Source organism: Elaeis guineensis, chromosome 4 (assembly GCF_000442705.2).
Source record: "Elaeis guineensis isolate ETL-2024a chromosome 4, EG11, whole genome shotgun sequence".
Taxonomy (NCBI): domain Eukaryota; kingdom Viridiplantae; phylum Streptophyta; class Magnoliopsida; order Arecales; family Arecaceae; genus Elaeis; species Elaeis guineensis.
Genome location: NC_025996.2, coordinates 40,891,171 through 40,909,237, shown reverse-complemented (window position 1 = coordinate 40,909,237; position 18,067 = coordinate 40,891,171). Strand labels below are relative to the sequence as shown.

Genomic DNA, 18,067 nt, shown 5'->3' with positions numbered 1-18,067 from the left:
TTATACAGAAGAAAAGGTTCTCTATTGATTCAAATGCTGTACCTATGGGATAGGGATAGAAGAAGAGGAAAAAATTGAAGATTTCACATAGTACTTTATATATATATATATATATATATATATGTTATTCAAGATAACTATAAATTCTTGAATATAATTTGGAACTTTCTGCATTGTGCCAGCAGTAACAAGCTTTATTCTATTTGAAGGAAATCTTCGTACAACTGATATAAAACTTCATTTTTAAATGCAGGACCGCATTCGATTGAGCTTTTTTTCTCAACCTGATGGCCCCATAATCGGAAATGCCACCTTTAAAACCACAGTTTTAGTTCCTGGGTACACTAATTTTTTTCAGATCATGCCATCATCCTTTAACAAGCTTTTGTTGGCCTAATCTAGGCTTCCATATTTTTTTCCAGTGAACCAGAAGCATTTTATCTGGGTCCACCATCCAAAGAAAAGCTTGCAAAGGTATCTATCAGTTGCAGAGCGCCATTGTATTTTTTTTTCAAAGTGAACCAATGACTGGTTATCCTTTTCTCCTTTAATATATTATAGTGTATGACTTTTGAATAATTGTAATGCTTGCAGAACTCTCCTGCTGGAGCCGTATTGCTTGGATCAATATCCTATGGTACTGTAACAGTTAGCAGCAAAAATGATGACCAAAACCAAAAACCACCAGTATCTTATCGTGTATCTTATCTTATACCACCATCCAAGGTAAGAATATGGTTGACTTTCTTCAACTTTCTCAGTTCTTCAACTTTCTCAGTCAAGTGTTTTCAAAATTTTTGAGCTGCTTGACTTTGTGGTCTAAAGATCATGGTATACATGATATCCTTTGGAGCTGTTGGTTACCTCAACTTCATGGGTTTTTACTATATTTTAGAATTATGTTTTACAGGTTGATGAAGACAAAGGAAAGGGTACTGGTACCTGCACAAAAAGTGTCTCTGAGCGTTTGGAAGAAGAGGTAATTAAAATACAATTTGTCCATTGCAGGTTGTGGCTTATTTTGTTGTGTTTTACATGATATTCCTAATATGTGGTTTTGACTGGTAAAGTTCCTCATGGTTTGTGCATGTGCACTCATTTCCCTAGATTGACATATTGTGCACTATTCACATGTCAGTTGAGCACTAGTGCAGCTTCTATCCTGCATGCTGTGCCAGTGCTTAGTGTGCACCAGTGCTGTGGCATGCAGTGCACTGGTATGCAGCTGATAGTGTGCCAGTGCTGCATGCAAGGCATTAACATGGTATGTACTTTACCATGTAATGCAAATCGACCAGCATTTCTTTATTTTGCATGTTATTTTCCTAGTACTTGAATGCTTAAATCTGCTTTCTGAATTTGATCTAAACCTCGGTATGGTAAGATATTTCAAATACTAAATAATAGCCATATTAATGTCTCATTTTCCACTATAATTTTGGAGACTTACCAGTTCCTATTATTCATCTTTGTATATTATATGAAAGTACAAAAAGTTTGGTACATAGCAATTTAAATTGTACACATTTTTTTGTGTTCATCTATTTAAAATAGATCTGCTACACTAGATAGTTCTTTTGTGTTAACATGCTCACTTTGATCAGGTACGAGATGCTAAGATAAAGGTTCTGTCAAGCCTGAAACGAGATACTGAAGAAGAGAGATTAGCATGGAATGAACTTTCCACTTCTCTTAAGGTAGCATTCCATCTGCCATTTTCTTCTTTCTATTCCCATCTTTTAATGGTTTATATATTTTGATATTGACAGAAAAAGGGGAAGTTCTTAAAGGTTGGGTGCACTAGTGTATGATTTCAGCCTAGTAATTGCTAGTAGATCAAGGACCTTTTTAGACCTGTGACACCATATCTATGTGAGGTTTCCTGCTATAATTGGAAGGGTCAAAAAGAAAAGGTTGGCAGATGTGGAGAAATTGGGGGACTAGGGAGAGAGAGTTTGCAATCTTGAGATTTTTGGAATACAATAAATCAGAATTGTCGATGGGTTTCCTTAAGAAAATTGTGGAGAGGGATTAACTCCCCAGGATCCTTCCATTATCTTTTATCAGTCTGCTTCGTTGCCTGGCAACTTTGCATTAACGTGGGATATGTGACACAGTTAAAGGTGTCAAAACAGGCCGTGAGGGTTCCTTCCCTCCTCATAATGTGAGAGATCTCACAGTGCAAGGTTCGGCGTGCTATGGCCGGTTGACTGGAACTATGACCCACTTGAATCATGTCAAATTTTATGATGAGGTCTCATAAATGATAATCTAAATCATTTCATGTGATTTACTACGTCTAAATTGTCTACAAAACTAGAACCATTTATTTTGGATACCCTGGCCTGTGCGTCAAGCCCTTCCAAATGCACAATTCAAAAATATGACACAATGATTTGTTTTGTGTTTTATTAATTTTATTTTATCTTTACTTTCCTTTTATATATCCATATATTATTTTTATTATCTCTTGACTTATGTTTGCTAGCAAATGTTTCTTTTAAAAGGTCACTGCCTTATAACTCAGAATCTATCTTTATGTGGTGTTCTCTAAATTTTTGACCCTTTTTCATTTCAACCATCATTTTTGTACCTGCAGACGGACTATCCAAAGTATACTCCATTGCTTGCCAAAATTTTGGAGGGCTTACTTTCAAGTGGTGCTGACCAAGACAAGGTTAGCCGTGACAAAGAGGCAAGTATATACTAATATAATGATGTTTTAATTATTTGTGAAGACAGAATCTGTCTATATGTTGACGATCGCTTGTATCTTGAAATTGAACTCCAAGATCATCTTCATGAATATTTTTGGAAAATATTTTTTTTTAATATATCGATCATGTGCAATTTTGATAAACATGAAGATAGTCCCTCATAAGTACTTAATAAGTCGAAATCAAAGGCCGAAAATTAGAAAGTGATTATTTTGAATGATTGTGCATCATTTTTCCTTTTGTTTGGTTTGTGTGCCAATTGTTGCTTGAATTTATTTATATTCACCTTTATGAAGAATAATATGATGTTACCATGAGCTAGAACAAAGTAACAATTTTTGTTTATGTTCCTAATCTATCTGTGAAATGTTCTTGTCCTGTTGTCCATTAATAAATTGCTTCCATTAGAACTGATGATCTTGGCCATCTTGGTGGCTACATAATACTAGGGTGAATCTAAATGTCAGTTATCTTGGGCTAGATATAAAGTTGGAAAATATTGGATACCAGGATTTCTAGAGATTTTGGTCAATATTGTAATAACTGAGATGTTGGATCCTGGCCAATATGATATAAACCTAGAACTAACTCCCGTATTGATGTTTAATATTTAAAAATTAATTTTAAGTGTAAAAGGATGATTATGAAATAGCAGTTTATGTCAATCTAGTTGTATATTAGACTATTAGTATATGTCAGTTGAGATAATAAAGGCAGAGATATCAGTTTTATCATATTGGTGAAAGGTTGGTAATTATGAACTATATTTTGGTCAAGATCTTGCCTATGATGAAAACCTTCCAAGATTTCTTGATTTTGTGTTGGAAAATTCTATTATTTGTTTGGCACTGCTTTAGTGTCATTTTTCTTTTTGTTAAGAATGGAAAGTGGAATGCAAGGAACAAATTGTGCTGTCTTTCTTTCTCAAGAATCTTTTCTAATATATTTGATAGCGGAACATTTTGGCCTTCATTTAAAAAAAAAAAAAAAAAAAAAAAGAAAAGAGGAAATCAGGTTCTCCCTGCTCTTTCGCATTGCCAGCTCCATTGCAAGCACTACTGGTGCCATTAACCCTCCACGAGCACAATCATTCCATTGTCACTGCCACGATTGCCACTGCTACCACCCCTTAATTGCTATTGCCATTGCCAGTTCCATGTGCCACCCATGACCATGGTGCCACCAACACCAAATGGGATGCATTATTGCCACTGTTGGGACCACGACCATGCCACCTTACCATCAGCACTACTTTTTTCCACCATTGTGACCACTGCTATGACCATCACCTCCAATCTCCAAATTCTCACCATTACTGTCGACACTCCCACCACTGCTGTTAGTCATACCACTACCAGTTCTGCAACCTGCAGCCTATCTCGTCACTACCCTTGTTTCCATTACTACCTCAGCTATTGCCAAAACTATGCCATTTCCATCTGTCCACCGACCAACACTTCCAAATGTATTGAGTCTTCTGATAAAATAACAATTTTGACTACCTTCTGCTTCAAAATATCGGAGAGAAGATTGATTGGAAACTGAAACAATAAACAAAAAGGGAACCTGTGAACTTTGCTAAAAGCTACCTAAACAGAAAAAATCTGGTAAAATTACTTCTTAAAGGATAAGCATGTTATAAGTGTATTTTAAGTATCATTTTTTTATCATGAACTTCCTGAACATTTTATCTATTGTTCATTATATGCTGAAACTAACATGTTTCCAGGTTTTTTTTTTTTAACCCCCTTTATTATCCATCTCTTTTTCAGATCGTTGATGCAGCTGATGAGGTCATTGACAGTATTGACAGAGAAGAGTTAGCAAAGTGCTTATCCTAAAGTCAGATCCTGAGGATGAAGAAGCAGAGGTTAAACTAAATTTTGCAGTTATTCTTTCATCTAATGGTTCTTGATTATTCGAGGAAGAAGTGTCTAGATTAAGATACTTCATTCAGGGCTTATAGTTACACTTCTTGTGTAAAGATTTCATGCATTAGCTTTTTATCTCAGTGAATATTATTTTAATTCCTATTATCAATTCAATAGTCCTGCTTAATCCTAAATTAAAAGCTGAAATTACATTTCATTTTGAATTCTTGCTCTTTTGCAGAAAATTAAGAAGAAGATGGAAGTTACTCGTGACCAAATTGGCAGAGGGCTTTGTATCAAAAGGGCCTAGCACTGGCAGATATGAATCTTTTGAGGTAAGATTACTTATTTGTTAAGCATCCATAATTCCATATTATCTAGAATTCTAGATTAATCTGATTTCACCAATATTTGTTTTGTTTAATTTTTGTCTTGAAAAGAGATCTAGCTTTTGTCTCAGTGAGACCAAAATTGATTGCAAAATCTACAATCTCTAATGTTTCTTTAATCCTTCCAACATTTTCTTATAAAAAAAAACATGCAAATTTCTGACTACAGATCCATTCAATCATCTCTTTTCAAGAAAAGAGATCCTTTGTATCAAAAGGACAAGAAAAGGAATCTGTTTTTGACTCTTCAACTTGCATACCAGAATGCCTCCCTCACTGTGGCATCTTTGGACAGTGCTGAGTGTGATGAAGCTATCTCAGATGATTTTTTTTCACTCATGTTCTCCAATGAGCTTCTCAATGCATCCAAAATAACCAAATGTTATTCAGGACGTCATATGTTTCGTCTGTTTTCTTATAAATATAAAACATAATTTTTGTTTTCTGATGGCTCTTGATCATTAAATCTAAGAACACCCTCATCTTCACAGATATTCATTTCAATGCCAACTGCCTATACTCGTATGTTTTCCTAGTTTGCACGTAAATTTGTCCCTTATTAACTTTCATATTTCTAAACAATATTCATTGTTTCCCTAGTCTCATTGTTCAACTCTGTTTCAAATGAAGTGAAATAATACAGAGCCACCACTTACACCTCAAGTCATCTGCAAAATTGTCCACTACAGCTACTATTGATTCCCCAGACCTTGCTAGGAATTTCTTGCTTTCATCACTTCTTGCTCTCATGACTCCTTGAATGGATATTTCACATTGCTATCATTTGTTTTTTTTATTATATATATTTCCCATTAATTAATCTTAAGAACAGGTATCTGAATGACATTACTATTTAGAATTGGCGGCTTCAAATTTATCCAAATGTATAGTACAGATTTTCTAGTATTTCCTTTAGTAATATCCTGATATACGCAGTTGCATTTAAGATGAGAGTGTTTGTTCCATGTCATATGAAATGATGCTATGCATGCCATGAAGCAAAGTTGAGAACAATGATACAGGGTGTAGATTCTGTATCAACCCATCTCAGTGTGAATTGGTTTTATTTCATTTTATCATTGGTAATCATGTATTGAATTGAAGCTATGCTGATAGATCTACGTGACATCTAAAGATATTACAACATTTGCACAAGATGCTTAATTTTTAAACTGTATTGAATTAAAATAATGATAATAGCAAATGTTAGTAAACTTGATTTATCTTTGCTTTGGACTGATGCTGATGTAATAATCAGCAGGTTAGAATTCATCAGTTGGAATCCTAATTCTCTAAATAGCACTTGGAAAAAATCTAAATGCATATGTTATTGTTATTGCATACTGGGTAGTAGTTGAACGTAGCCAAAATACTAAAATTTAGGCTTGTGCAGTGTTTCTTATTGTTTCTTATGTGTACATATTAACATTTTTGCATCATCTCTTAGTGATAAGGTTCATCGGACTGGTACCAGGACTTGAATCAGTCAGTGCCTGGTGTGGTGCAATACCGGTTCCATATAGACTGACATGATATGGCAAGGCGTGCCAATTCCAAACCGGCACACAAAGTTTCTTTTTTTATTTTTTTCAATTTTTTTTGTTTCAAGGTCTTTAATCATTTTTTTTTTGTTTCTGAATGATTTTAAGTCCAAATTGATGTTTGTTGATGTTATTTGATATTTCTATTACACTAGTGCACCCTTAATGATGCTTCTAGACGTATAGACTTAGATCCCAAGTCTTGGAAGGTGGAAGTCAACGATGGTGGTAGCAGATCTGAGCCCGGCGTAATGTGGATCTAAGCCAGACGTGATGCTTTGTTTTAGAGGTAGCCTTAAAGGACTAGCCTAGGGATAGCTTCGTAAGGATTAGATATTATCGAATTCTAATATACTCAAATCAATTAATAAGATACAAAACATAAAATGATACAATCAATTGCATGTTTTTTAAAATATACATACCGATGTCATTTATAAATGTCCGGATCATTTGTACAATTAGGAGGTAACATCAATTCATCCCTCTAACCAAGCGGCATTGTAGTCCTATATGCTTATCTCATAAGGTATGTGCGCTAGGTTGTAAACTAGGTCTGAGATCTCTCGTTGAAGTTTTAGGCTTTAAGAGGTGTCATCTGGCTGATAGGGAGGCTATGGAGGGATCCATCTGAATATGTTGGCAGCAAATTCAAACCGTAAGATGCTTCGAACTACATAGGATAGTAGTCATTAGAAATGATACCTTGGATGCACCATACCCATATCTATATGGATCATAAGCTGCTTATGGGTATGGATAATAGGATCTAGAATATGAGGATGAATATGATATATCCATGGATCCTACTCCACGTGCGAGATATTGTGAGCTGCATCATGTCCTAAACGACCTCAAAGAGCCCGTATTTTATGCAATCGTATTATTGCGGGCTTACTAGCTTGTGCACCATGTTTCTTATCTTATGTGGCATACGTAAACTGAAACTCACTGATGAATTAAGGACCATCATGAGATTGTATCTCATAAATGGTTTTTTGTGCTCCACTCTATCCCTGGCCACCAAAGCCATGACCATCAGAACTCATCACTGTCTCCTTAATCTCTAAATCTGAGTGAACTGACTCCACGCTCCATTGCCAATTGCCTTTGTTTTTTTTGTCTCTGTGCTAAGTAGTTGCTTGTCCTCCCCTTGTGCCTCGCTTTAGGTGGCTAAGCTGGGAGGATGGATGTCGTCCTATTTTCTAAGATGAGCGGGTAGCGTGGTGGTCTCATCTAACCATCTTTTGATCAAATCTTTAGGAGCATGTCTCAAACATAGAGTAACATGATGAATGACTCTCCATGACCCTCTACCTGTGGCTGATTAGCTGGTATCCTGAATGGAATGTTGCTATTTGCCCATTGCTTAGCATCCACCCTAGTTTCGCTAGTTATAAAATTGGTTGATCGTGGAGGCGATCTTGGTTCATCAAGCTCCAGCTCCTACTGTTGGCCTTCAAGTCATCTGATCATTGGATCTTCATCATCATGAACTAAAGCTTTCATGGTCGGATTTGAGTACTTCAGTCAACTTTCTTCTAAATGCATTTCAGCCTCAATCTCAGATTGTATTGACAATATACAAGATCGTTGAAACGTCTGTGTTAGATGGTTCCCCTGCTTACCATGGATGAGGGCAAAGGTTGACCAATGGTGCTTATAATCACTCGAGGAGACCATCTGGGAGAAGATCCGGATGGCAACTCGTTTTACATTTATTGTCGATAACCCAAAATGAATCCACCTTTCAATTGTAAAACCATAGAGCAAAATTATGTATAAGATTGTATTGTATTAATAGTTATGTAATATCAGCACGAGTTGTCATTAATATCTATTCTATTTGGATTCATCCTTTTTTTTTTTTCTTACAACATCTGTCGCACCTCTAAAGCTTTCGATGCCCTTCTAAATATTTTTGCCTGTGAAAAATATACATGTTATAATATGTTCCTGGTTGAAGATACAGTTAACAAAAACATGCCACCTAACCTAATTTAGCTCTTTTAGACGGTTGTGATATTTGAAGTATATCACATTATATAGGATGGTCAGAAGCTCGTCCATGTCTATCCCAGGTATGATTTATTGGAATTTGGGGTTCAAATAGTAAGCTGCAGATAGATTTTATAATTATTTAAGTAAAGTTGTTCAAGAGCATTGAAATTTTTAGAACGTTCATAATTTCTTGTTGGTTAAATACAAGTCCCTGTCCATTAGGTAGTTCCATCGTTGCTCAGTGATCTTGATGTACTCTGGGCATGTTTCGGATCTGCCATCCTGATCTGATGCTTTATCCTCTCCATCATGTGATATAAAAAGCCCATTTGGGATATCTCTCACTGTTTACGGTCTAACGCATCTCATGTAAAAGCTTAATAACCTTCACTATCTTCGTGGCCCGCTGCCAGAATGTCTGTTTTGTCACTATGTTCTCAATAGTACTCTCCCCAATGCCGGCTCTCATATTCTGGCTCTCATATATCTGTTCTCCTACCACTTGGCATTGACAAATATTTGACCACAAATCTACTTTCTTGTCAAGAAGGCTATCAAATGCATTGTAGTTACTAGCGAACCATGTGACATTTAGTCTCAAAATCTCTCCTTTATTCATCTCTGCATCAGTGACAGGACCCATATGTGCTTATAGATGAATCTAGTGATAGTTTGTGTTGACTCTACCACCTGCTGCACCCTATGAAGCCTTCCAATATCTAACAACATGAGGTTCATACAATATGCAGCACATGGATTCTAGAAAATATGCGGTCGCTGCTTTATCAGGATCTCTCCTGCGGCCTATTATTGATAATAACTTGCACGATTTTTGCTCTCCTATCTAATCAATCATCTCCTTTATCAAAGGATGTATACAGCATCATGCACCCGATTTAATGCATCAATTGACTTCTAAAAAAATATTTTTCATCACAGTATGTCAGGAAGCTGATGATGCTCTATTTGGTAGGATCGGTCCAATCATCACACATTATCGTCGGTCAATATATGGGCCACTTGCTCTGATATGATGCAATCCATTTCTATAGCTCCTTGTTATTGTCAAGGAGCTCATCGCAGATGTTCTTCAATCTTGGAGGATCTATGTTTGGATCAACAACTTGTATGGATGCAATGACAAAGCGATAATATGTGCTACCTGCTGCTCGCTAGGATGTGGCTGATGTAAAATCAGGATTCAATAGCTCGTCAGATATCCTTCTTCTTGTCCTTTAACATACTATCAATTCTTTGTTGCTTTGAATTATTGCTTTGGGAAGGTGTGTGGATCCAAGTTGTAGATGGTGGCTCATGGTGGAATCTATCTAAAGGACTTCTTTCTACTGCTAAAAGTCTCTAACATAAATGCAATATGGCCACCACCTCTATTGACGGCATCTCTAATTGAGGAGGTTCTCCTGAACTCTGATTCTCCTCCATTGGTTATAGGGCCAATGCCGACTCGTAGTGGGATAGTCCAAATCCAGTCCTATGCTTGGCCAACTCCTTAAGTTGCCACTGATCATCCAAGCTCATTTTGATAGTAGCTTGGATCTGTGCCTCATTATCTAAAATAGAGGTCTCCTCTAACTTTCTGAAGTGATAGAGAGGTAGCTCTGTGACTCGGCGATCCATCATATTCTTCTTCGAAACCCTCTCCTTCACTGTTCTGAAATTAGTAAAGTGTTTCATCAGCTGTTGGACCTCCTGTGGGTATTTTCGGCATATAGCTACACAGGGTAATCACCAGCCAAGTGCTACTTCAACCTAGTTATCCTTACTTTCTTGAACTTTGTGTTGCACTAGTTGCATGTTTAATAGTGCTGACTGAGAGCATTTGTCCATGGTCCCAATCGATGTCACGTTCTAAGTCCTTTTTTTTAAAGAACATGTTTTCTATTTCAGAAAATACTTTTGAATTATGTAATACATAGTTCTAATTTTTCATAATTATTCTTAATCTTTAACAATATTTTTATTAAAAAATAATTTTAAATATCATAAATTCACAAAAATATGTTGTGTTTCAAAAAATACTTCTGAATTATCTAAATCATAGTATTATTTTTTTCATATTTTTTGTATTAATTATACTTTTTTTGTTATTTTTAAATTAGGAATATTTAAAATATAAAGAATTTGAAAAATTAATTTTAGCTTGGATCTATGTAAAACCCTACCATGGATGTTATATATATATTTTTTTAAGCCGCTTGGCATGCATCAAAAGCTACTTATTCCTTAGTTTTTGTTCAAATTTAGGTCTAGGTCATTATGTGCATGATGCACCAACCTTTCATTAATGGACACCAAATTTATGTTTGAAGTAGCTTGTATGCCCCTAAATAATATTCTGATTTTATAATTATTTTTTAAATTCTTCAAATAATTTTATTTTCAAATACGTATTTTTAATTTTAAAAATTATATATTTAATTAAAATTAATGATTTTCGTGTCATTGTGTATATCATCCATAGATTTACAATGCTGAAATCAAAACTTTTGGCATGATCTCCCCTTGTTTTTCTAATTTTTGAGAATATTTGAGCTTGAAAAAAAGAGAGAAGGGAGGTAGGGGAGAAGCATCTTACCTTGAATCCGGCGTTTGAGGTCAATTTCTAACTGTTTTTGGCTTGGGGGGGGGGTGTGGGTGTGAGGGATTTTGAGGAAAATGGAAAAGAACGACTTGAGAAGGCTCGAGAGCCTTCTCATGCCTTTCCATCACTCAAATATGGGTGATGGGGCTGAACCGCCACAAACCAGGCCAAATTGAGTGATGAGGCTGAACTACCACAAACCGGGTGGCTTGGCCTGGTACCACTCTGAATCGCCCAGTTTGGAGTGGTTTGGGTTGTTTTTCAAAAAAGGGCTGAACTGACCAGGCCTAGCACCGGTTCGGCTCCATATGGAGTGAACCAGGTAGTTTGGCCCCATTTGGCGATCCAATACTGATGCCTGCCAAGTATTGGCAGGTCTTATGCACTTGTTATGCATACCTTCGTATCATCATGTGCATGATGCATAGTGCTTTAATCCTTGCTTGGAGCAGCTTACTAATTCATGCTTTTCATATTGTTCTTCCCTCAATTGTGTCACATTCTTAATCTATATGGTTCACACCTTACTAGAGATGCACATCAAGTGCCTGAAAGAAATGGATTAAAGCAAAATATTACTTACATAAGTTGTTTTCATTGTATGCAATCCGTGGCAAATTAGCTCTTAATTAGTTCACATGATTATCTGGACTTTCAATCTTGTGTTTAAATTATTCATTATTTTAGTTTAATACTTATTCTGTAACATCCATTACCATTGGGTAATTTTAAATAGCTCTATGTTTGGTTTCTTTTTGAGAGAGTAGTCTCAATTGGTGGTGAATTTTCAAGCAGTTTGATAAGTCTTGTCTTGTACCAGGCTGATCAGTCAGTGGAGAAGTCTGAGACTGCTACCAACAAAAGTTTAGATGGAGCTGAAATTCTTACCAAAAGTGATCAATCAGATCCTTTTGATGAGAACTTTAAGGAATTGAAGAAATGGGTTGATGTTAAATCCACAAAGTACTGCATGCTGTTGGTGGTACGTGAGAGACGTTGCAGAAGACTTGGAACAGCTTTAAAGGTAAATTCTTTTGAATTCTTTTTTCCAATAACTTATTTCTGATCCATTTTTTGCTGAAACTTCGTCAGAGTTTGGTCAATGATTTTTTTTAATTTTAACTTTGAAAAGCAAACACTAGCATAAGCTTTCATATCTTTTGAATTCTATGCTTTATTAAGGGAAGAATGTAAGATAAGTCACAATTTTTCATAAAATGGGGTATCTTGAATTATTTTTGATGATTGTTATAGTTCTGAACAAGGTTTCGAATATGGTAGTACGAATTGTACCACATCATTTTGGTTGGTTTCTGGCACCGGTATGCTGTGTCGGTGCAGGAGGCAATTCTGTATCATGTGTCGGTATGCGGTACCACACTGTTCTGGTGAAAAGCTAGTATGAGTTCAAGATCAGTATTTGAATCCTTTTTCCCAAATTTCATATTGTCTTTATTATTGTTACTCAGCAAGTAAAGAGCCCTCTTCCTAAAGGTTTTATTTTTCCTTTTCTTGCATGAAATTCACATGATATATTAATGTCATTGTTTCAATCATAATATGCATGACCAAACGAGCTAGGATATGATGCATGCTCTCTTGTAATTCCTCTCTTTAAGATGTCAGAACTCAAAACACCTCCTCAAGCATCAAAAGAAACCCTGAGATCAAAAAAAATTAGGTTGCATTGCATTCTCAGCTTTTTGTGTTTAGAATCATGAAGCATGTTAGTTGTTCTATTACATTCTTTTGTGCATCATGCTTGGTAGTCATAATTGTTTACTCTGCAAAATTAATGAACACAAAATGGGAATGAAAAGAAAGAGGTTTGCTACTATTCATGATGGTACCATGAGGATGATCATACAAACTGTAGAGAGAGACAAAATCAACGAACAACCCTGGCTCCTGAAGGAAACCAAGAGTGGCTGAGGAGAGCATAGGTCTTTTTATTTACAAAAAGGGAAATTCCTTCTATGTTGAGCATGGACGTGCTGCAGAATACACATTTGCAAGGTGGGGAGCGGGGAAATGCTTACTAAAATGTAGTAGGTAATAGGGCAAAAGAAATGAACTTTGCTTCTCTACAGAAAACTTTGAGACAGCGGAAAATGAAGATTTGAGAGGAGAGGAAGCAGTGCTTTTTCTGAGGCTGATTGGTTGGGGTTTGCTGTTTAGAAAGAGCCCACAAAGACTGGTCCTTGTTTGGTGTGGTTAATATGAAGTTTATCTTGCAATATGTCCTTGATTTGGGCCAGGTAGGTCTGAAAATGAGGCTGCGGTACTTAGAAACATGCAACTCCATATGTCACAGGTTCTGACTCTTTGTATTTGCTTTTAGATTTTTTTTGAAGTAGATTATTCTGGTTATGTTTCTGTCTTTAACATCTGGAAATGAAATGGCTTGAGTGAAAATATTCTTTTGCTGCTTTTAGTGTTAATCTGTTTCTTAGGACAAAACAACTAAATATTCTCTGATTTTTCATGCATATTTGAGAACCTTTTCTTTTTCCTGCAAAACTGCACTCACTCAAATGCCCTGACCGATAGTGTAGCAATAACTACCTTCAATTGTTATTCCTCAGTGCTTGTTATAGAGTACTTCTTGGCTCTCCTTGTACTTATAGAGTACTTCTTGGCTCTCCTTGTACTTACCATTTGGCGCTGACCAGCTAAATAGTGAAGATTGTATTAATTTATGTGTTCTAGAGTTCTTGTTTGTGAAAGTTTCTTGCCATAATCCATTATATATAAATTTGTTGAAAATGATCATAATGTATTTGAAATGTTGGATAATATTTAAATAATGTGTTAGAGAAATTTTTCGTACTTTCAGTTGTGCAAATTGCCAAGCTAACCAAAACTATTGCAGAAAATCCTGGGTTAATGCGATGGTGTTCGTTATGGCAGGTATTGACTGATATGATTCAGGATGAATCAGAGGCACCGAAGAAAAAGCTTTATGATCTAAGGATCCAATTGCTTGAGGAGATTGGGTGGACACATTTGGCATCATATGAGAGGCAGTGGATATACGTCCGTTTCCCTTCAAGTTTGCCTCTTTTCTGATTTGATCTTGTACTTCCAAGGATTATTTTTTTGAATAATACATGTGACGGATGTTCATTATTGCATTCTCTTCATGAGGTTAAGTGGTTTTTGCTTTTGCTATTGATACAATCGACAGACAACAGAGAAGCACCACTTGTTTTCTTTAGTATTTTTCCAAATAGAAGTTTCAGTTTCAGAATAACTTCAAAATTAAGCATACACTAGCCATTGCACTATGTTTCTTTTATGATGTCCGTTCATTAAGTTACACTAGCCATTGTACTAGGGTTTGACCTATCCAATTGGTTGGTAGATTGACTACATATTTGATAGGGAAATTAGATTAGTTGTTTGCTAGATTAATTACAATTTCAGTGGGTAAAGTTGCATTTTATTCCACCGTAGGGCTGCTTTCTTCATTTATGTTATCGGTGCAGCCTGCCTGCCCGATAGGGTCCAATTTTTACTAGGTTGGACTAAGTTTTTGACCCAACAAAATAGGGCCTGGCCTGGACTAGTAGGCCCGATCGGGAACTGAGCCCGATGTGTCTTTTATATATCATAGCGAAATTCTTTGCACACCGCAGGCGGTGTAGAAAATCTGACGAGGAGCGCATCGCTTTATATGATTAGTCCACGTAGGTATCGCTTTCCAACGCGCATTTAATATTTGCAGTTCGATTTTTTAATTTGAAAATTTTGAATGACGAAAATATCCTACTCTTTATAAAAAATTATGACATATGTTCATATTATGAAATTCTACATATAGGAAGTCATAATTTTGACGCAGGATGTCATAATATGTTATAAGATGACATGATTTTTTTCAAAGAGTAGGAGTATTTTTGTCATTCTAAAATTTTAAATAAAAAAAAGAACTGCAGACATTAAATGCGTGTTGGAAAGTGGTTGGATAAAAATATCTCTTCTATATTATGACATCTTGGACCATATTATGACGTCCTGGATAATATTATGTTATCCTGCATGCAGGAAATCATAATTTGATGCAGGATATCATAATTTTCTGGACGATATTATGACATATTGCATGTAGGAAGTCATAATATATCATAGAATGTCATAATTTTTTCAAAAAGTAGGAGTATTTTTGTCATATAAAATTTTTAAATGAAAATACAGAACTATAAGCATTAAATGCATATTGGAAAGCGATGCCTACGTGGATCAATTATATAAAGTAGTGCTCTCCACGTCAGATTTTCTACACTGTCTGTGGTGCACAAAGAATTTCTTTATATCATATATAAAGTTATATATAATGGTGCGTGCATGCATGTATGTGCATATGTGGGCTGATTTTGAGACAACTTGATATATACGCTAGGTATATCCAAATTAGACTAAAATGTTTAACACAAATTTTTTAAATTATTTAGATTAAATCCCATGGTTTAGATTTTGTATTGGCAAATTGGAGCGTGCAATTTTGTAGGGGGTATAAAGAGAGGTCTATACACCACCTGCATATTATAACATCTATATATATATATATGGAAAACGAAGATTAAATCTTGAGTTTAGTGGAAGAAGCCCTTTAACATATTTGAACCAATGACTTTTGTCTTACCATGGTATTGCTCCACTGCTGAGTTAAAAGGTCCGTTTTTATTTAATTTATGATCTCACTATCTAATGCATATATGTCTACACATTTGCTTATGATTGGGGTTTAAATGGTTCTCTTTTACGAATAATCATAGCTAACATGGTCTTGATATTATTGCGAACATTTTTCTGGCTACTTGATGCATAAGTCAGAGACTTGTGAAACATGTGATTTGTTGCTTTTAGGTATGTTTACGATCAACATTATAGATCATTGATTTGAGTGTTCAATTACTGATTTTGGATTTAAGAGAAGTAGATACTCATATATGATATATATATAATTCGTTTCAAACTTAATGGAAATGTGTACCCTTAATGATTTTCCTCTCTGAGATTCCTTTCTCCTTCTATGGTTGGTGGTGCCACCAGTGTTCTTATCCGCTCCTTCAGTAACCAGTAGCTGCCAACATCCTCTCTCCTCCATGGTAGGTTCTCTCTACCTGTTCATCATCTTCTGTCTCTTTCATTCCTTCCCTCTTGTGAAAAACCACTTACAGATCCTCCACTGGTTCGACAGGGGCGGGATGGGTCCAAAAAGACGAGCCTGACCAGCTTGCCTATCCAGCTTGAATCAGTTTGAGCCCTTGTTTTTCTATTGAGCCAGGTTAGACCTAGGTTTTCAAGCTCTGGGGCCAGTTAGACCAAATTTAGGCCATCTCATTCTCTCTAACCATTTGACTTATAGATATGTTGAACCAGCTTCAACCGGCAGTTGCTTCAACCGGTTCAGACTCATTGGATCGAGAGGAGGTTTTCTTGACATGTTGACTCCTTCCAGGGACTCGCATTTTTGACATAACAGACTGCTTCCAAGCTCAGCTCCAACATAATCCCCTTTCTGGAGAGATACTGGAAATCCCTAACATTTGATGAGGAGGACAAAATGGTCCCCACCTTCTAACTTGATCAACCTTTCTTAATCCTTTGTTTATCTCCAAATTATTAGTGACTTAAATAACAATCGTCCCACTTGGATCTTAGTAGATTCTGTGGGTGTGCTTGGTTCGCGATTGGAATCGAAATCGAAATGATCAAATTTCCTGAAGCGTTTGCTTCATGATAGAAATCGGAATCGGAATGAAAATTTAAATCTATATATAAGAGTGGGGATTGAATTCTAGGTACATTGGATCATTTTCATTCTATTCCGGAATTAAAATCGGTATGGAATTTTTTTCAACCAAATAATTGGAATGATAGTTACTCATTTTCATTTCGATTCTGAATCCTCACTCCCTCCAATCAATCACCTCTTTTGTTTTTTGTAATCTCTCTGTTCTTATCTACACCCACCATTTCAATCATCAGGGATAGACTACTGGCACCCTCTTCTCAGCCAATTATGGTTGTTGATAAGGATCACTCTCATGGAGTCGCGACATGAGGGGACTGTTGGTTGCCTACTATCAAGTAAGGTGCAATTCCAAGTGCAGCATTTGATTGTGATTTATCTATTGTAATTGTCTGAGTGCTTGCAATTGTAACTGCAACCTATGTTGGAAGTGTAGAAGAGCGTCCAAGTGTTGCATTTGCACTTGCAGAAAAATACCCACGGTCCTGATGGCGACCAAAGATGCAAATACCATCCCACCAACTTCTGTATTCTCCACACACCACCCCCCAAACAAAATCAACATAATTTAAATTGAAATTTAATATTATATATTTTAATAATTTAGTACAATAATTTACATAAATCTTATTATATCAAATAACTTTATAATGTTATGTTTATCATTGTAATATTAGTGTTCACTTAACATATATCCATTATTATGATCATAGTATACATATTTAATTATTATTATTATTATTATTATTGTATGATAATGATTCTTATTATAATCTGTATAACATTATAAAAATTATAATATCATATTATTGTAAATATTATATAACAAATATAGTTGTTACAATAATATATACTTTCATTGTTTATTTATGATTATAAAAATATATCTAGTTACTATAAGTTTAGCCTATCTTGTTACTGCAATTACTATGGTAATTATTGTTGTAGTAATCCGATAATAATTTAATAGCAATACTACTTTTCTTTTATAATTATTTAATTATTTAATGACAAGATACTTTTATCATATAATTTTTATATTTAATATATTACTTAATTTAATAAATATATTATTGCTATAAATTTATAATTATAACAGCTTACATAATTATTATAATGCAGAGCAAATTTATAGTATTATATTTCTAAAAACATAATTATTAGATTATTATATTTACCATTTAATAA

At 35.3% G+C, this 18,067-nt stretch overlaps 1 protein-coding gene and 2 long non-coding RNA genes across 3 annotated transcripts; all 3 read left to right on the top strand.

Moving 5' to 3' along the window:
- The first annotated feature begins 229 nt into the window (after positions 1 to 229).
- LOC140856962 (tripeptidyl-peptidase 2-like) lies at positions 230 to 4,587 on the top strand. The gene is made up of 7 exons (XM_073255163.1): positions 230 to 339; positions 423 to 474; positions 595 to 726; positions 911 to 979; positions 1,605 to 1,697; positions 2,600 to 2,695; positions 4,490 to 4,587. The coding sequence occupies exons 1-7, from the start codon at positions 248 to 250 to the stop codon at positions 4,556 to 4,558; spliced, it is 603 nt and encodes a 200-aa protein (XP_073111264.1). The 5' UTR covers positions 230 to 247; the 3' UTR covers positions 4,559 to 4,587.
- Positions 4,588 to 4,890: 303 nt separating this feature from the next.
- Positions 4,891 to 14,386, top strand: LOC140857478 (uncharacterized). The gene is made up of 3 exons (XR_012140941.1): positions 4,891 to 4,923; positions 11,942 to 12,145; positions 14,032 to 14,386. It is a non-coding gene; the product is annotated as an uncharacterized lncRNA (long non-coding RNA).
- A 1,520-nt stretch (positions 14,387 to 15,906) lies between these two features.
- Positions 15,907 to 16,933, top strand: LOC140856961 (uncharacterized). Its single transcript, XR_012140474.1, has 3 exons — positions 15,907 to 16,232; positions 16,325 to 16,411; positions 16,493 to 16,933. It is a non-coding gene; the product is annotated as an uncharacterized lncRNA (long non-coding RNA).
- Positions 16,934 to 18,067: the final 1,134 nt, after the last annotated feature.